Below are 20,734 nucleotides of genomic sequence, written 5' to 3'. Positions count from 1 at the left end.
AAATTATACAATTTAACTGGATGATGATAATATTGAACTATAAGTCTCTACAAAGCCACTTTAAACATTTTTCATCTGTAGAAAGACTTTGGAGTTTTATTTATGCCTCAAAATTCACTTATAAAGGTAAGCTTTCACATAGGCAGGCAGAGACAAAGATTTGAACTATGTCTAAGAAATTACTTAGTTCTATTACCTTGCTGTCTTTGGTTTTTTGGTTCAGAAATATTTGTATTTAGTTTAGCTTTGAAACTAGCATCAGTATAGTACTCGTTTTACACTTTATTATTTTCTCTGTTCTAGGGGCTAGAAAGTCCAGTGTTAGAAGTAGGCCCACAAGTCAATTTTCTGCCTCACAGCATTGCACTTACCTTGAATCCTTCACCCATTTTTCAGTTTTGTAACTCTCAGAAAAGTGAAGAAAAATTTCAATGTTTTTAACATCGAAAGTGCCGAGGATATTGGGAAAATTTAAAGCAAACAACCCCCACAAACCACAACACTCAACCTCCCTACATGTAATTTTAAAATGACAAATTAAAAACTAAACAGAAGCGGTCGAGAGGGGACAGCAGCTGGCTGAGGACATCACACTTCACTGTTTCTGACTTCCACTCGCGGCTAATTGCCCATCACACAAAATAAAAGTGCAATCCAGCTAACTTCCTGCCGGATTTACAAGTTTTCTGCGATCATTACTTGTGCAAGCCCCTTTCGTAGCCGCCAGACAAATCACTCCCTGGAGCCTGAGGCAAAGCGGGGCCAAAGCTACGTTCATTCTATTGTCAGGAGAAGGAGCAGAAAGACTCCGAGGGGCGAGCAGCGCTCCTCGAATACTTACGGAGATTCCCCAAGCGCAACTCCCACTGCAGCCGGAGCTACGCGCCAGCCAAACTTCCCAGGACGGGGCCCGGGCAAGAAGCCGTAGGCACGGACCCCCCCGTCTTGCCGTGGAAATAATCCCTTCCCCCTCCCCAACGCCCCCGGACCAGCCCCGAGCGAGACCCCCCCCTCCCCGCTCCGCCTCAGCCAGCCCCGGCTGAGGACACGTTTCCCATCCCCTCCCTCCAGCGCTCCCCCGCACGCCAAACCCACGGCCGCCCTCCACCGACTCCCTCCCTCCGACGGCCGCCGGCGAGACGGTACCAGGACCCCGCCTCGGCACCCCCGGACTAGGCCCCGCCGGGAGCTGCCCCCTCCCCGGCAGCCGGCGGAGGCGGGCACAGGGCGGGGAGGAGGGAGCTGCCCCTCTCCGAGGCTGCCCCTCACCGGGGCTGCCCCTCGCGCTGCTCTCCCAGCGCCGGGAACGGGCGCCGCTCGCCGCTGCCGCCCCCCACCCCAGGCCCCTCCTCCCCGCGGGGCCTGCACCCCACAGCCTCCCCGCGGGGCTCGGCCTCCCCCGATCCTCCCGACTCACTTTCTCCTTCTTGTTTTTATTCGGCATGGCCGCGGAGGCGCAGCCCCCGCCGGCCCCGCTTCGCTCCGCGCCGCGCCCGCCCCGCGCTGCCGCTCCCCCGCTCCGCGGCGGCCTCGGCGCTCCCCCTTCCTCCCCCGCCCGCGGGGAGCGGGCCCTGCCCGCCCATTGGCTGCGCGCGTCACGTGGGCCGCAGCTCGCGGCGCGTCACGGAGCGGGCGGGGATGGCGGCGCCCCCGCCCCCGGGCTCCGGCGCTCTCCCGGCGGGATCGGGGTTCTCCCGCGGCTCCCCAGCTCCGCCCGGGCTCCGGCCGCGCCTCGGGGTGTTCCCGCAGGCTGAGCGGGGCAGCGGGACGGGCTGAGGTGTCCTCAGGGCCCCGAGGCTCCGGCAGGCTCTTTCTCAGCCCGTGGGAAGCGCGGGGTCCCTGCAGCGCCGCCTCAGCCGCTCTTGGGCCAGGGGCGCGGGCTCCGCCGCCGGCGTCCCTCACTGCGGAGCGGAAACGTTAGGGGAAAAAAAACCCAACAAAACAGATAAAACAATATAGGGCATGCCTGAAGTTCGCTGGCCCTGAAGTTCGCTGTCTGGCTCTCTCGTGCAAATCCAGTGTGTCCATCATCATTTTGAGGACTTCGGTTTTGAGGACTTGCACTATGTAGATGGGGAAGGTGAGCTTTGGGAAGTTGCAGCCTGGTTTTGAAACGATATCTTGATTGCTTTTAAAAGCTTGAGTCCATTTGTGCATGTTTTCATCATGCCCACCTGTACCAGAGATAATTTTTGCCCAAACAAATCACTTTTTAATCTCCCAAAACCAGAATGCAAAATTTAGGACAATCTTAAGACAAAAGAAGAAATGTGCAAATACTCCATCTGGAAAATGTACAAACTGTATTTCTCCCATGGTCAGATTAAGCCACAAATTACTGTTGGCTGAGGAAAAAGTGCAGAAGACATTAGCAGTCATAATAGCATCAAGACATAAATTATTTTAAATTTAGATTGCATGTACTTGTTAAATTCTACTTGTGTTGTACTGCTAAAGAATAGAAAAAATTACAACTTAATAAATACAGCATAAAGGTGAAATTGATCTCATTCCTTACCCAGCCTGGGAGTATCATATCCAGCACGAGCAAGGAGGTATGCACTCATTTTTGGGATATGGACTTCTAACAAACACTTGTGTCTCTTGGGATAGTATCTAATGTTAGATACTTGTATCAGCTTGTATCCATTATATTGGAACACTGCTTTTGCTGTGGTGAAAAAGAGAAACTGCGTTTTCCAGGCACTGCAAAGGAATTTACTGGCTGTGGAGAGCTGCTTCCTCTTACTTCAGTCCTCTTCCTTTCCTGTTTCTTAAGTTCTAGGAAACAAATTATGTTTGCCTCTTATCCTTTCTCTCATCTTCTCTAGTTTGAGAGTTTAGAAATGAGGTGCAGTTATCACTATTGTGCCTCTGCTAAGAGCCAGTCATGAATGAGCTGGTACTAATAAATGACATTTCTGACCAACAGAATAGCATGGATTTTTGAAATCCTAATAGACAGCAACGGAAAGAAATCTACCTCTATCTGTAGTCTGGAGTTTGATCAGTGTGTGAAAGGGTTTGTATAGCTAGGGATAAACTCAAGAGCTTCCACTTCTTTGTTGGGTTACAGTTTTGTAGAAGCTTAAACTACTCTTAATTCCCAGCTGTTGTGCTCCTATCTCCCTCCCCTGCACTGATGCTGGTGCTGTGAAGTTTAAACCTGTTCATAGAATTGATCGTGTTGAAAACTGTCCTCCCAAAATAATGTGTTGGTTTAGTTTTGGTTTGGAGTTTGTTGTTTGATTTTATTTTATTTTTTTTGCCTTGAACTGGCATACCACCACCTGTTTCTGTAAACACTAACATTGGCTGAAGGAAGGGGGTGGAAATATGTGGCGGGGGCGGGATGTGACCTCAACAGCCTAGATTTAGATCAGTTTAAGCAGCTTAATGAGTTTCTCATTGGCTCTTGGCCTCTTTTGTGCTGCTAGTGCTCATAGTTTTTTCTAAATAATGGAAAAACTCTTTCAGTATCATTCTTACCCAAGTACTTCTGAATAGGAGCAGCAAAAATTCTGTCCTTATTTTGCAGTTATTTGGGAAACCTTGAATCAATATGTTGACCTGAATACAGGTTCAAAAGTTGGCACTGACTCAGTTAACATTTATGAGGTTTTCTTTGTGACCACAGATATAGAAACTCTTGTGAAAACTTGACTCCCCCTCACCTTGCTTTGCTGCAGAATTTAATTCACCAGTAACAGAAAGCAATTGTGTTTTTCAAGGCCTGCTCTATTATATGAAATAATGAGTGGGTAGAGGAGGTTTACAAGAAAAATAGTTGTCTGTATGCTCTAGTGCCTTCATAAAACCTGAGACTTATAAGACCTAAGATAAGTGACTTATGTGATGAAATCTTACTTTTACTACAACGGTATGGCACTGTGGGCCTAATTATTCTGCTACAGAGTAGGAATAACTATGTAAATAAGGTGATGTAATTTCAGTGTGAATATGACTGTATTAATATTTGCATTAACTTCTGAACATTTTATGCAAACTAGGTGTTTTCAAAAACCAGAATTCATGCACACCGATTAGGTTATTGCTCTAATTAAAATGTCAAAAACTAATGAATGTAGCATAGTTTTCAATTTGCATTTTTTACTGTATGGATCAAATCCTCTAAATTTGCAAAAGTTAAGTCACCAAATAATGTTAAGTATTCTGTAAAACACCTGGATAATACTTAATAGCTTGAATCTGGGCCAAGTGTCCTGTGTACCAATGAAAAGGGAATATTTACACAATTAGTCCTTTTCAGCTGTATTGGATATTCTTATCTGCTTGATTGCTTTTCATTTGTTTTTGTTGCTTGTTTTTTAATCCTTTTTCAGTGGTTGAGCAGTCATGCTCTGGCCTGAGTTATTGAACAGACCACTGTCACTGTGACAGGGATAACATCTTCCATCCCCAGTTGTATGGCTTTATTGCTTCCCATGCACTGTGTCTGGTTTAATTGGGTGGTATGCCAGTTCAGCTTGTTAGAATGGCAGAAAACTAACTGAGCAGTGGTGACAGGAGACCATGAGACCTTTTGCTAAGAAACTCTTAATTTGGCTCAGCTGAAACTATGCAACAGCATTTGAGGACAGGTTTTAGCAGCCAGTGAACTGTCATCATAATACATAATTGTCAAACATTGTCAGGCTGTTTCTCAAAACATTTCTTCATTGACTGATGCAGACTTTTGTTGTCTGGCACACACAGTGTCAGATATAGAGAATTGAAACCTGAAGGACCAATGGCAGTAAAGGGGCTGGAATAGATGGGTTGAAATAGAAACATTTTTTCTCATGCTTGCACGAGCTAAAATACTATTTAAGGTAACTTTCCTGGCAAGAATAGTGGAACCGGTAGATTATGTCTGAAGCAGCTAACTGAGAGAACAAACTATTTAATCAGCACCTGCAATAGATTCTGCTTCTATGCAATCTAACACCAAAAGCTGCAAAACCAGTATACTCAACTTCACAAAAAAAGCTTAAACATCTTTCAGGAACTTTTTCTACAAGCATGGATTCATTCTGCTTACCCTGAATCACATTAAATAATTATTGTGCTGCTCTCAATCTAAATTATAAGGCTTTAATTCTCAATTATTTTAAAATCCATTAGTGTTGGATGCCCTGCTGTCACAATCTCCAGTATTGTAAAGGCTGCAAAACAATTTATTCACAGCTGTATAAAAGTCAGACTGTTTTGAGGTAATTAGTAGCAGGTCAAATTTAGAACTTCATGCATGTAAGCAGCATTATATTTTAGCCTTATATGTGACCACATAATTATAAATGGCAATTATTGGCATCACTTAACACAGACTCAGAGATACACGTTCAGAACCATAATTCATCATGTGTAATAGTATCATATTTGATACAGCCTTCTAGCTGTAATATTACTCTTATGTTTGGAAAATTTGGACTAGTAAAAAATGAAAAAAATGTTCATGTGTGATAGATTATTCTATCTGGATCTTAGCCTTAAGAATTTTTAATGACTGTGGAATTATTACATTGAAATACAGATTTCTCTGAGTTTTGTCTGTTATAAATCCTTTTCACTCTCTTCCTTACCTCTAAGTTTGAAAAAAATATTGATAATGCTTCATTTGAATATAATGAATATTATTAGTTATTTAGGCAATTATAGCTTTATAGAAAATGTTTGCTAGGAGATTCTTCCCTTTTAAAAAAAAATTATGACTCTCTTTTCTTCAAGTACATAGTGAAACTCATGTTAACAGTTTTCAGTAAGCTCCCAGAGGCTTATTGGCAGAACCAGAAGTTAGCTTGCTTTGTCTTGTACTGTGGAGCAGCAGGAGATGCTCCATGAGAGAGACAGAGCTGGGAGCAGAGCATGGCTACAGCAAAGGCAGGGGTATGCCCTCTCTTACCAGGACACTGGCCCAGTGGGGTCAGGATACTGATAGTACCAGTCTGAGACAAGGCAAGGCAAGAATTCAGGCATCCACCCAAAAAATCCACTCAAAAGTGACAGGAGAAAGAGCCAAAGACCAGAATGGAGTCAAGACTTCCTTTAACACAGCTCAGAGCAAAGGAGCCAAAGCTGGACAGAAGATTGCTTGTAGCATAGGGTTACGGTTCACCCAGGAGACCTGGGCCAGAGAGAATGGGCACCTGCAATGTAAGCCTGAGGTCAGCCAAGGAAGTTCAGTTAATAAATCATGTTGGAAGGAGACGTGACTGGATTCAGCTGTGACAAAGTCGGCCTGGTTTGGGTGCCCAGGCCAGAATTTAAATAGAGCTCCTGGACCACCTAGAAATGTTGTCACATACAGCTGGAAACAGGCCTGGTATTAGGTGTTGTTGTCAGCCATTTTCCATATTAACTAACACATGGGTTCTGGATTTCTGTTTGGGCCAACTTAATTTTAAAATTAACTTGAAAAACATAAATAATGAGAATGGACAACTCATGCAGAGTGTTGCTAAGGCATTTTACTGGTTTTAACTGGGATAGACATACATTTTTTCATTGTAGCTTCTATGGGGCTAGATGAGCTTTGAATTTGTGATGAAAACAGTGATAAGAATGTAAGGATGGTTTTGTTATTGCTGAGCAGTGATTACACAACCTCAAGACCTTTTCTCCTTTTCACTCTGCCCCACCAATGAGGCTGTGAGTACACAAGAGAATGGGAGGGGACACAACTGGGACAGTGACCTCAGCTGACCCAAAGGATATTCCATACGTCTTGCTCAGCACTAAAACTGGATGGAGGTGTGTGGAGGTTGGCTGGGGCTGACATTACCTGGGGACTGGCTGGGCATCTGTTGGCTGGTGTTGAGCAATTGTTTTGGGTTTTTTTTTCATGTTTTCTTCTTTTCTCCTTTGTGTATTTTCTTTTAATTACTGTTAAATTGTCTTTTTCTCAACCTATGAAATTTCCCATTTTTAACATTTTGATTCTCACCCGTATTCCACTGAGGATAAGTGAGCAAGCAGCTATGTGATGCTGAGCTGACTACTGGGATTAAACCATGACAAGCATCTATACAGAGATTCAGAAATACTCTGGACAAATAATATATCACAAAAATATATAATAATATCTAATGATAGTTAAAACATTTTTATCTGCTTGTGGCTGCAGTTGCCACAGTGGTTATTAAGTATTAAAATGACCTACATGGGGGAATTCAGATGATGATCAAAGTAAAAGACTGGCTATTAAGCCAGATGGACCATTTGTCTTATCCAGAATGCCAATTCCTATGAAAAGTGCCTGAATTTGTGTGCTGATACCCAAATTCCAGAGACAGGGGCTTACAAAAATAGTAACATTAAAATACTTTGTACAAATCACTTGATGTTCTTCTGCCTCAGTGAAGCAAATTAAAAGATCTTAAAAGCAAGACTTTGCTGTCTGTCATGGACTTGAATCTTTTCAGGAAAAAACCTCAAAGAGGTGCAGCTCTGTGACATTTATAAATTAGGATGTCTGCTTTCACATCTCCACTATTTCTGTGGGTTTTTTTTGGTTGGTTTTTTTTTTTTTGTCTTTATAATGAGCTAAGTTACTTGAAAACATTATATAATAATCTGCTTAAAATTTATTGTCTCTGCCTAGCATTTAGGAGGTAGAAGGGACATATTTATTTTTGATAGTTCATTTCTTTTTCATGTCTAAATTTAGTATTTTTGTGGTGTGTTTTGGTGCAATTTTTAGCAGTTTCTGTTCATTCCAGGCTTTTGCTGCATTAAATACAAAGTTCCCATACATGTAATAGCATTCCTTCTTCCCACAGGATATCAAAGGAAAGATTAATTTTGTATCAGATGAGTGAGACTAGTATCATAAAGGTGACTACAGCTAAAACGCCTACATTTTCATTTTTATCATATTTAAGTTGCTATTTATAGAATGAATGAAGACATCCAATTAATTGTACCTCCTGTTGATGCCATACAAGATTTTCTCCTTCTACCCTTCATACCTTTTTCTGCTGTTTTCAGGATTTGTCATAGCTAATATAGCTGTGTATTTTTATCTCAGTGTGGGAAGAGTTGAAAGACACACTCAGAAGGCGTGCTCAGCACTTAACCCTGCAAGCGCCATGAGTCTGTGGACTCAGGAGGCTGTCGGCGTGTGATCAGAGGTATTCATCTTCTGAGACGATGCATACTCTGGATTTCTGATTTTCAGGAGCAATTTGCGCTTCCTTGTCAGGATGCGAGGAGTATCTTCCACCAGCAGTGCTCCTGGCTCGCTCCCCCTAGGGCAGGCTGCCTGCCGCTGCACCGAGCAGCCCCTGCACCGAGCAGCCCCTGCACCGAGCAGCCCCTGCACCGAGCAGCCCCTGCACCGAGCAGCCGCTGCACCGAGCAGCCCCTGCACCGAGCAGCCGCTGCACCGAGCAGCCTCTGCAGGGATCTTGGAGAGCTCTGCAGGCCTCCGCAGCCTCTGCATGCGTGGCACAGACATCCCTCCTTTGCTGTGCTCACATCCTGCCATCGGGCCAGCTCTTAGGAAGGATAACATTTGGGTTTAAGTATCATTGCCTGGGTCTACACCGAAGTCCCTCAGCATGAAGCAGCCTCACCAGGTCTGTTTTGGTAGTCAGGGTAACTCCTGCAGTCAGGGCTCCCTGCCTTCAAAAGCTGTGACAGTCTAGAGGCCTCTGCCAGACCGATTCCCTCTGGATACTTTAAAGTCTATCTTTGTATATGAGACATCTGAACAATTCTGAAAGGTTCCTTAATAGCAAAACCTTTTTGTTTGCCCAAGATAGAAGGAGAAATACTTGTGGCACACCAATCTCCTACTATGCCAGGTTATCAGAGAGATGTTGTCAGGTCATGCCAGGCAAAGGCTTGCAAGGATGATGTTGGAGGATTGGACCAAGAGATTTTGTTCTCATACCATTTCCTAGAGCTACCTAGTCACTGAATGCCTTCTAGAATTTTTCTAAGAGCAAACCTTGTTATTTTGATTCAGAGAGTATTCCAGGAATAATCAAACATGTGTACAAAGTGAATGCTAATGAAGAGGACCTTGGAACAAAACAGGCAATAATTCAAACTGATAGTGCAGGTGCACTCAAAATCTCCTTATGTGTTTTGATGGAAGCCTTGGCTTCTAATTCAGCTGTGGATTCTGCTGGCTGGGTAAAGTCCTGAGCCAAAGAATCATAGAATGGATTGGACTGGAAAGGACCACAGTGGATCATCTTGTCAACCTCCCTGCTCCAGCAGGGTCATCTTAGAGCACAATTGCACAGAGCTGCATCCAGCTGGTTCTTGGGTATCTCCGGTGAGAGAAACTCCACAGCTTCTCTAGGCAATCTGTTCCAATGAATGGTCAGTGCACAGTAAAGAATTTCTTCTTCATGTTCAGGTAGAACTTGCTGGTCATCACTTTCCACTTGTTGCCTCTTGTTCTATCGCTTGGTATCACAAAGAAGAGCCTGGCTCCATCCTCTTGCCACCTTCCTTTCAGATACTTGTAGACATTGATGGGGTCCCCTCTCAGTTGTCTTTTCCCTAGGCTAAACAGGCCCAGCTATGTCAGCCCTTTCCTCATAAGAGAGACACTGGGCCCAATCCAGGAGTTCCAGTCCAGTTTGTTTGTACTGAGGAATTCATAATTCTAAATTCAGTTTTTCAATATAAGAGTTATTAAGAATAAATCACCTTCATCAAACCAGAATGTTTTTGCTTAGTCACATTTTAGAAGGTGTCAGCTCAATTTTTATTGAAGGTTTTAAAAAAATCAGCTATTCTGAAGGAATTTAGACAGAGCAATTAAACATTGGCAAAGCTTATAAGCATTTCAAACCACAATCTTACAATAGAAAGTGTTAGACCAACTTAACTGCAGATTTCTCTTCCATCTGTATTTATATCAGGTTGTGTACTGACTATCTGGTATGCCTGTACAGACTTTGCCCCAACATTAAATTCATTTGCATCTTATGTTCAGTATTTATTTCAGAATTTTTGCATAGATATGAGTTGTATTTACATTTTATCATCAGTTCTTAGGTATGTTAGAATGTCTTTTGAACATCAGGAAGTTGATTAGAAGTATCGGGTAGACAATTACTAAGAAGTCATAAAACAGGGCCTTCGACACAGATTTTTCTCCTGCATGCATTCCACAGAGCTGTGACACATAATCTTTATACTTCATGCATTTCCTTCACAGAGGTTCATGGTTTTTGTTAAACTTCATGCTCCTCTTTTGTTGTCCACAGTTTTTTGCTGTGAAAATGGCATGCATTAATGTTAGCACAGCTGATCAATCACAGCTCTTCTCCTAGAGTTTAATTTCCCAAACCAGCTCTGGTCTCCAGCACGCTGTATGTTCCCTGCTTTTGCTTTTATTGCTACTCTCATGTATTTATTTTCTATTTTATCTGAAGACTCTTGGTTCATATGTTGGCTGTTCAGAGAAAATTCCATACAGAGGTAACATGATTCCAGGACCAATTGTGAAAGGTGCTCTTCTCTTCCTTTCACTGGGGCTACTATGGTAGTTTTATGGGCAGCCCTTTGCTTGTCTTGTGTTCTCTAATTTATAGACTAAATTCCCAGATTTCCTTATGTACTCTTGTTTTTTTTTTTTTTTTCCAAAAGAAGAACTAGCAGGCATTTGAACTAAAGTTATCTGCTTTTTAACATAAATTGAAATGAAAAATCCCTGTTGTTGCAGAGAAAAGAAGCAGATTGGTAAGTGCCGGTTCATAATTCCCAGGGCACTTTATGTTTAAAGCTTCTCTCATATATGTAAAGAGGATAATGGTAATAAGGTAAATAAAATGTGTACAGAAATGAGATAAGGTACATAAGATCTATAAATAAAGGTTTCTTTTCACACATTTATATAAAAATCCTACTCATCACCCCAAGTTAATTAGATTTTTTTTCTGACTGCACCAACTTGGATTTGAATTTTCGTTCTGCTAAATACGTCAAGGTGTTTTAGTATTTATCTAGAATATCAGAAATTAGATTAACTAATGCCTAATCTTAAAAGATTTTTATATTTATTTACTTATTATGGCCCAAACAAGAGTTTTAATTCAAGGCTGAAGCAGAATAGAACTGTAATTGAAACACTAGTAGGGAAATGTCCTTTTCACAGAAAGACCTGGTTTTGCTATGTCCTTCCCAAACAGTATGCTCCATATATAGTATTATTCAATTAAATGCTAAATTACCTATATGCATAACTTATGGCCTAGAAACCGGAATGAGGGGAAAGTGATCAAAAGCTGAGCAACTAAATAGTAAAATTTATTAGGTATACATAAGGTAAGGGATGCAAAGGCTCACTAATCACTGCCATGAGTGTTCAAGCTCTCGTGGTGCTTTTCCAGGCTTCTCAGCTGGGTCTAGGTCAGCATTGCTTAGCTTGAAGGATAAAGTTCATCACCTGATGCTGCCCCTTGCATTCCTGTGCATGCTCTTGGCTGCAGAAGAGGGTAAGGCATCAGCTGGCCTGAAAGGCTCTTGTAGGCTTGAGTGAACCTTAAATACACTTGGTATAGTATGAACCTCCTGAAGGAGGTTCAGGAGCCTCCTAGTCAACTGCTTGATTATTCTGTAAATGTTACAGAGGAAGTAGAATTTTGAAAGATGGTAAATTCCGCTGCTTCATGTTTAAAAGGTCTTTTTATGGTCTAACATTAATTAGCACCAGTAAACACTGATGGCTAATAAAAATGTCTTAGAAAAAGCCTGAGGGAATACTCTGTGAGCTCAGCAACAGAGTGGGGTTTGAATGATCTGAATTCTATTCCTAATTTGGCCATTAATTTGCAGTGTGATTTTGGCAAGTTAATCTCTGTGTTTCTTTTTCTTTTTCACATCTTTTATCTCTCTTTTCTATCTTTATGGCAATTTGTCTTTACAATGCCTAGAATAAGGAAGAAGGCAATCTGGACTGTGATTCTAATAACAGTGATAACAAGTAGCTTTAAATACAAACTGAATTTCAATGGTTCTATTGAGGTATGATTGTAATCGGTTTTTATAGGTATACAGAGGTACACATTTAAATTATGTGTTCAGCCATCTTTATCCTAAGGGATTCAATCCTGTCAGAGAGCAGTCTTTAGCATCTGCATCATGTTCTGTACTGACATGAAAGAAACCACAAAGATAATGTCCGTGGATGTCAAGGAGGTAACAAAGTTGTATTTTCAAGAATTCTGACTCAACAACTCTTATCACCTACTACTAGTTGTCTGCAGCACTTTTACATGTAGAATTCCTTTTCATTCCTGATACATTTTCAAAAATATTGTCATAAAAAAACTGGTCATATGATACTAACCTTATGTTTGAAATTGACTGATTAATTATGTTTGAGATGTCTATTTTTAGACTTACTCCAAATATACTCTGATGGTAATTTTCTTTTCACAAGAAGAGGGCTTCTACATTATGACTAATTTATCTATCAGATTTGAGGTAATGAAGGCAGCCTTTGAATCTGTATTGAAATCCCTGGAATTTCAGTTGGATTCCCTGAAAACCTAAGTGTGGTTATGTTCAGTAAACATAAAAAAACCTCTAATAAATTCAAAGCTCATGGAGACTGCTGAACATAATGAGTTTGTTGAGAGCAGCAAATGCCGGGTTTCCTGCAGAAGGAAGTTACAATCACTTGGTTTTATCAATTTACTAATTCTTTTTTTGACACTACAGATGTTTTTTTTTCATCCATACTGCATGTTTGTATCTATATGAAAAATTTTGTGCCTTGAGTGCAGAAGGAGAACATGTCACATCCTTCATGCAAAACTTTGTGAAAGAAATAGTCTGTCTCATTACACTAATTTTTCCCCATTCATCTCAGGTTATTTTTTGTTCTTGTTGTCTTTTTATTTGTTTGTTTGTGTGCTTAAAAGTTAAGGTAGTAATTGTAAAAAATACCTGATGGACACTAACAGAAACTGACCACTGTGTCCATTGTCCCACTTACACCTGGGTTTCAAAATTATTTTGATGGTCTGACCCTTTAGACCTAATAAGACAATCAAGTCTCCTGGCCTACTCAACCCTGAGTTTGAAAATAACGTGGCAGCTTTGTTAACCAGATTGCACAGGAAAAACAGAGTCTCTAGACTGAGACTGGCTATTACATTTTCGCTGTCAAATAGTACCTTTCAGTTACAACCCACTTGAGACAGACCTGGTGCAGATACTTGGAGATGAAAAGCTGTGTATCCTATTACCAGTCACTCGAGCTGTTCAGTGGCCATCTGCTGATTGGAGAAGAAAACATCATTAATAATGTATTTGTGAATTGTGCTCTAGCTTTTATGTTGCTATTAGTTCTTCCAGCATGAGCTATATCAGCATTATTTAGCATCTGAGATCCAGCATCTCCTTAGTAGCATGGCAAGATTTTTTTGTATTTTCTGTTTTACGGATAAAAGGATTTAAAGCATATTACTTGAAATTAGAATTGATCCATGAGTGTGGGTTTGCTTAGTGTTTTCATAAGAATCTCTACTACATTAATAAGTTTTATCACTGTTTCAAAATAGTTTTCCAAAAGTGGGCATGTGAACAAAGAAAAGTAACTTGTGTAATACTTTATCATAACTATAACAAGTAATCTAGTACTTGATAATATAAATCACCTAATGCTATGAAACAAGTAGTGCAACACTTTAGACTTAAGATGAATGCTGACATAGAGTGGTGCAACTCTTTTGAACTCAGTGCTAGAAAAATAGTCAGATATATAGGGAATTTTGTTTGTTTTGAACAGTGTTTTAACATTTTTAATTAATATTTTTAATTTCACCAAGCACAATACAATTATTGCATTAGAACTTAAGCTATTCAAACCCATAATTTACAATCTCATAATTTGGAGGAGTTGTTTAGTTTTTCAATTGATGAACAATATGATCTGAAAAGTTGACAGCTGAAAGCCTGCAGCCAAAACAAGATTGTATTAGCTGTTAAGTTTTTAGTGTCTCTGGAAGTGTTATTTTTTTTCTATGTATTGATATTTTTCTCCCTTACAAAGGGTGGTTTGTATACACTTGGAAGAAAATGGCATGCAGGTTTCATCTTTGATCCAAATTATTTGCAGAATAAAAACTCTTTTTAGCCTATTGTTTTTTAAAATTAATTTTAATATCAGATATTATGACTAGCCAAAACCACCAAAGGCTTGGCTGTTTACCTCTGCTACAGATTTCTGTAGGTTTTATGCCTTTGTGGCTTTGAGATTGTGTTACTGCAGTACACAGGGACAGAGGAGCTATAGCTATGGCAACCAGTGCCTGGTAGGTAACTGGCAGCATGAATTACAGCATCTCTAAGGATTCTCTGCAGACTGCTCTCCTTGCTAGTCTGATGGCTCATTTTAGTTTTAACCTTCAGGACAAGGACCAGCATCAAGGCCTTGTCTCTTCCTGGTATTCATCCTTTTGTAAGAAACTGTAAAGAGGTTATGTAGATAAACAGCGCAGATGTGCCTTAAACTGGTTTAGATGGAGATTTTGTTGCAGTCATATTTATTGTTATTCTTCAAGTGGGACAAATTGTGTCTCATTTTTGCTGGTATCAGTATTGCCACATCTACTGTACCACTTTGACCACTATAACTAGCTCATTTTTCAGAGCCTTGGTTGACTCAGTGGTATGAATAAATTCTTGAAGTCAAACTCAGCTTCAGATACAACCCTTATATTAAAGATGAGATTAATATTAAGGTGGGATATGAAACATTCTTGTTTTTATTATTTAGGTTATGCAAAAAGTGTCTGAATTACAAAATCCAGCTGCGACTCTGACATTAAAAATCCAGGTCCTCCACAGTTACCGGCAACTGGAGAATGTTTCATAGCCCTATCACAAGAGCCAAGAGATTAAAAGGGGAAATATGAGAGAAAATAATTTCTTAATAACTCTGTGACTGGCTGATTAAATTTAAAGAATAATTATACTGATGTCCCTGGGTAATGTGTGAGTGGTCATGGTCCAGCCTCCTTGCCAAAAAAACCCACTTAATGCTGATTAAAATACTTCCTAGATCAGAGTTTAGTATCTCAGTTTACAATGTATTTGGACTTCTTTTTTATGAAATCATTTGGCCATTTCTGTAAAGATTATTTGCCAGCAGTTGTCTACTCACAGTTGCTTAATCATGTACATTTAAAAGCAAACCTGAACACTTATACCTAAAGCCAAATACCTTGTTAGTGCAGATATAATAACATTATATAATAGTAATAACAATGATTTAATTGAGCAACCCAGGGCACATATTCTGACACGGTATGCAATTAAATAGCTGTTGCAATTGTTTCAAGGCAAATGAAATTAATTTTTAAGAAAATGGAAACTGCAACTTAAAACCAATTTCAGCAGTCATAGCCAAAATACCCCAAACTCTTATCTGAATTAAGCAGTTCATAGTATAGAAAATCTGATAGATTTGGTGGATGTTTTTATAATGCAGAGATTACACACAGAATTTTATTGCTTAAATATCTTCTCAAACTGTAAAGTGTAAAGCTTGATTATTAAGATGTTAATACAAAAGTTTGCTAAAATGGGAGTAAAATATATTTATGAAAACAACCACAGCAATGTGATTATAGCTGTAGAAATATAATGCATAATGAAACAGATGTTAAATGTTTTTGGAGTTTGCTGGGTTCAAAATTACTCAAATTTGCTTCACTTTAAATTAAGATGACCTAAAAAAAATCATATTCCTAAGTGAATTTAAATAACTCTACTTGAAAGAAGAATGCTTCAGTTGTGGTGCGACAAAACTGAAGCATTTGGGTTCTTTTGTTTTTAGTAGCTACTATTTCCTTTTTCCAGTGACTGGTTTCAGTGCTGTGAAAAAACTTTCAGAAATTGTTAGTAAAGTTTCCAAGATTGGATGTTGCTCAATATTACTGATGAACTGATAGCTAAGAAAAGAGGAGGGAATTATTTACGTGGTCGGTTTTGTACACATAGAGAAAGTGTGTTAAGTTTGTGTTTACAACTGAAAGAACCCCATCAGCAATGGGGATGGATTTTTTCTTAATTATTAATAGCTTTTGTGTATACCTAACTCATATCCCTTTTCCTAAAAATGTCATATTACTATTGCCAATAACATGAGCGGACCTGTCAGACACGATACCATTTTCCCAGTTTGTACTGATTTTAGTAAGATTGCAAATGATTAGAGATTTTTGTCTTGCAGCAGTTTAGGATCATACAAGAATTACAAATATGTAGGAAAGATGGAATATGCCTGAGGAGATGATCCATGATAACTTATTACTCTTGTTAGTTTTTTCTCCTGAGTAATATATGACAAGCTCCCTTACATTTACTGAAAAACTTTGGTAGAGAAGGTTTTACAGCCTTCTGAGTGAGCTTACAGCTTGGCAGAATTATCATTATGTATATTTTAATTATTTTTAATGTACTATTTAACTAATATTTCCTGTGCTTCCTTCTAGTGAATACATTGAGCAATAAATGATCATATTCTTATAACAGCCTTTTTCATGTGTAAAGAGAATTAAAGTTCTGCACTCTCAGATTCTTTATTTTTCTCATAGGCTGCATTTTCTGAGCCACATTTACTCTTGTTTTCCTTCTCCAAATATTAACGATTGCTAATCCTATGGACTTTTAAAATGAAAGCAATGCAAAATAACTCAGTAAATAGACACCTTAATTTAGGTATTGTCATGTTAGTAATGTAAGTTGTGGACACAATAAACATTAAGAAGAAATGCTCTGTGGTTCTGAAGGGTGCAGTGTTCAGTGTGAAATAATGTCATAAGGTCATCATAGGTCCAAATGAGTTGACTGTGTTCTGCTGTGGATTCCCACTGTTGAAAAAAAGTGTGTAAAATGTATCCTGGCCCTCTTCATGGAAGAATATCTCTCCATCTCATCACCAGATTGAAGTTAGATTTTGATTTTTTTTTTCTCAGAGAAATTGGAATTCTTATTTTGAATTATGGAGAAACTTGTAGTGCATCAGGTAGAACTGTGGGGTATGACTGAGACAGTATCTCCTCCTTTCCTTTCTTATTCCTGCTGACAGCAGTTCATTATGGCTTTTTATTTAATACAGCATATTCCTGAAACTTGCACAGGTTTTTCTCCTAAATGTGATCTGCATATTTTAATTGAAATCTGCAGCTGATTTATCTCTTTGCTGAAGTGAAGGTGTAAGTAATGTATGAGGAGTGAGTTTCTGATTCCTGCTACTGCCGTAAGTGAGTATTCCAGAGCTTGGCCTGATCTGGCTCCTAGCCCTCAGAACACTGTCAGTCAGTTTTCAACTCTGATACCTGTAACTCTCACACGTATCAAGTACCACTACAAAAAAATTATCTGCTTTATGTGAGACCCCTGCACCAAGGCTGTGTCCTTCCACGAGATTCTCAGGTAGCACACTCAGCCCAAGGTGCACTAATCTCATTTACTTGAAAACACATAACATATTAAAGATTACATATTAAATTTACTAAGAATAAACTAATAAAAAATTATGCCATGTGATTTTACTCTCTCATTTTTATTTAAAAATAAGTCTTTAGGGCTTTTCAGGGTAAAAAAAAAAAAAAAAATTATTGAAATATAGTATTTTCCCCCTGGCTTTAGAAAGCAAGCAACTTGAACTTTACAGTAATTTCATGTACTCATTGCACGTGATGTGTGTGCATAGTCATATGGCAACACTATCCTCTAGTGGCAGAATGCGTTAACACAAGGCTCCGGCTACAGCAGCGGGGACTGGTTTGTGTGTGCTGAAAAGATGGGCTGTCATCGTTATAATTCATCAATTCAGAGGTTTGATTTGCATAGCACAACAAGGATGATGAATACAATTTGATGATAATATGTGCTCCAACCACCAGCATCAGCAGCACTACACATATTTTATCAGAATATATTTATATTTAGATTTAGATTTATTTATATTTATATGATTTCTTGTGATTTTCCAGACTATTGGACTTATGTAATTGTATTCTGCAATGGTCATTTTTTCATAGGTAATGGTGTTTAACATGGTTGACCACAGCTGGTTTTTAGTCTCCTCTTGAATACTGCTGTTGAAATCTAACTCTCATGGTGAGAGTGTCTCTAGATATTGTTATCCACAAGCACACAAAATATTCTTAATTTCTTTTTTTTGTTGTTTGTAATTTCAAAAATATAGCGTATGGCTTAAGGAAAAATAAGGAAAGGAAAAATTTGGTGTAAGAGAACAAACTCTGAGATTTCAATGCATCAGTTTTTAAAACTTACTCACTAAAAGGTCTGGTCTAGATTGAAAGTGTTATTTGCTTACTGTGAATATAGATAGTACAAAAAATTAAATTATTTCTCGCTCATGCTCTAAAAATGTTCCTCCTCTGGAAGTTTGGAAATTTATCTATGCTAAAAATCCTAGGTCATCTTTTTTGTGGGATTTTGGTTGGTGTGTTTTTTTTTTCTGAGTGGGTTTGTGTTGATAAGGCTTGTTTTTTTGTTTTTTTAGCAATTCTGACACATTTTGCAGAAATCTTATCTAAATATTTCATAATGTATTTTGGAAATAACAAGGTTTTGATGCTTCATGATTCATGCATACCCCACATAGATCCAAGACCAAGTGAAAGCAGGAAAGAGAGAAGCAAGTGAGAAGCAGAACAGATTGGAAAGAACATGTTGATGTTTCCACTACTCTGATTTTACATTTGAAGACCATTTGACACACAGCCAGCTCACTTGTGTATCAGGTCCAGCGACAGGACCACATACTGGCTCAACAATGCTTCCATTTTTCTTCTCCATACCCAGATTTAGCAGACATGTTTTAGGAGGTGGCATTATACTTTTTAACTGTTACCATTTAATGCTCCATAAAATATAAGCACTGGATACTAAAGGGCTTCTACTGACATTGATGTATATGAGATAATTCATATGACTTACTTGTTTTCTATAAATTATTTTTCAAATTCACAAATGTTCCTACTTGTTTCTGCCATGTCAAGCTGCTTTTCAGTTCTGTACAATAAATACCTTCTTAATTTCCATGTGAATTATTCTTAAAAAAAAAAAGCAAAAATAAGAACATAAAAATGTAGTATTCTTTTCTCTAACATTCAAGTTATATTGCAAAATTTTTACAGTGCCTTTTTTTTCCACTGAGGTTTGTACTTGGACCAAATGAAATACTTGATTTGGACAGCTCATGTGCACAGACAGAAGTCATTGTCTTGTTGCCTTTGTTCCACAATCCTCTTGAGCGGTGTTTGCTATAGTAATATAAACTGCAGTGGTAAACTGCAATATGAAAACATCAAATTTGTGTCAACATAATTGTAGCTATAGAACAATAACTAGTCAAGAAACAATTCTCTTGAAAGAGGCAACAACTATTTTTAACATGTCAATAAGAACTGTTAGTGCTGTAAGTGGTGCACCACTGAGGGTCAGATGTAACTATGCAGTGAAGGCTGTTATTTTAAAAACACCATGCTGAGAGTTGAGGTGTTAGAACACTTGAAAGGTCTTACTCAGGGGCTTACATTGAGTTATGGATCCTCTTGCTTCTGACTCATGAGTTTAATTCCAGTTCACAGTGGTAGTGACAAAATATTGTATGTCAGAGCATAATGCTGTGTTTCATGACTTAACCATATCCAGTCCCCAGAAATTCAGTGAGAAGTTTACACTGCAGATTGGCAAAGACAGAAAGCACCAACCAGCAATTTTTTGGGCAATGTTTGAATCGCCAGTGAAGATTGACTTGTTCTTTTTTCCTCTAGGTCTTCTCTGAATGTTGAGCATTGTCTATGTGAAATATAGAGAAGTCACAGAATTTCTGCCTCTGCTATGTGTATTCTGCAGACAAATAAAGAAATTAAGAGTTATGTCAGGAAGAAATAATACACAGATAACCTGGGGGAAAGGCTGTAGAGGATCTGTAAAAGGAAACTGTGTGTTTGTGACAGGCTGTGATCTGTTTATATGAAGACAGGTCCTACATCATAGCGGACTAAAATAATGCTCTTCATCTCTTGAGCTGTGTAAAAATAAGCCTGTGATGTAGAAAGAGCAAACAAAATTTACTGAAGTTCCACATTCTCTTCAATAGGTCTGTACCACCAGGTGAATCTGTCTCCTGTTTCTATTTCCGCTTGCCTAACTCTCTTGAATTCTGTATTTCTTGATTCTGTGTATCCAGAACTAATAACTTAAGGGCATAAGAAAATGAAGTTTTAGTATTATATGGGTTATAATGTGTTTTAATGTTCCTGTTGGCTAAAACCAGATTAATTCAATATTATGTTACTGAAAATTGCACATAGTTGATGACCACTTTTTTTTAAATGTTGTCTTCTATGTATGTTTTTGCCCTTTTAAAGTATTCTTCTGAAAAAGTACTATTCATGTAATAAGAAGTACAATAAAACCAAATGTTAATTATAATTTGCCATGTCACATGTTCATAATTGCAAGAATCTCAACTTAAATACAAATGCAGGAATTTAAGAATTATTCTGAAACACTTGGAAACATTATATTTGGCTATGAAGTCTCATGGTTTATTGTTTTGTATTCCAGTGCTGAGTTTTCTCAGTGTTTCATTGAAGTATAGAATGGGCAGTAGTAGAGCTCTGTAATAAACACAGACTTTCTTATCCAATATCCTGTTTTCAAATGGAGCTTGATTGCTAGCTCTGCAGAAATGAATTAGCAGGGCAGACAACACAGG

The 20,734-nt window shown here is 38.9% G+C and overlaps 1 protein-coding gene and 1 long non-coding RNA gene across 8 annotated transcripts in view; one reads left to right on the top strand and one right to left on the bottom strand.

The window, feature by feature from the left end:
- PPP2R5C (protein phosphatase 2 regulatory subunit B'gamma) overlaps positions 1 to 20,734 on the bottom strand; it is a 204,795-nt gene that overhangs the window by 73,736 nt on the left and 110,325 nt on the right. Inside the window, exon 1 of one of the 5 annotated variants that reach the window (XM_030274998.4) lies at positions 1,418 to 1,583. The exons of 1 other annotated variant lie outside the window; for it this stretch is intronic. In XM_030274998.4, coding sequence (XP_030130858.1) covers positions 1,418 to 1,444 — 27 coding nt within the window. In that variant the 5' untranslated portion in view covers positions 1,445 to 1,583. Of the gene's footprint in view, positions 1 to 841; positions 984 to 1,146; positions 1,165 to 1,417; positions 1,584 to 20,734 lie in introns of those variants that run through there. 3 more of the 5 variants (XM_072930436.1, XM_072930434.1, XM_072930433.1) reach the window with 3 other exon arrangements.
- Positions 1,634 to 20,734, top strand: part of LOC140684341 (uncharacterized) — a 39,394-nt gene continuing 20,293 nt past the window's right edge. For 2 of the 3 annotated variants that reach the window (XR_012056538.1, XR_012056537.1), the window contains exon 1: positions 1,634 to 2,080. This is a non-coding gene — a long non-coding RNA (uncharacterized lncRNA). Of the gene's footprint in view, positions 2,081 to 6,577; positions 8,130 to 20,734 lie in introns of those variants that run through there. The other variant, XR_012056536.1, reaches the window with a different exon arrangement.

This window comes from Taeniopygia guttata, chromosome 5 (assembly GCF_048771995.1).
Source record: "Taeniopygia guttata chromosome 5, bTaeGut7.mat, whole genome shotgun sequence".
NCBI lineage: Eukaryota > Metazoa > Chordata > Aves > Passeriformes > Estrildidae > Taeniopygia > Taeniopygia guttata.
Note: the sequence above shows the minus strand (reverse complement) of the source record. Positions and strands in the feature narration are given on the sequence as shown.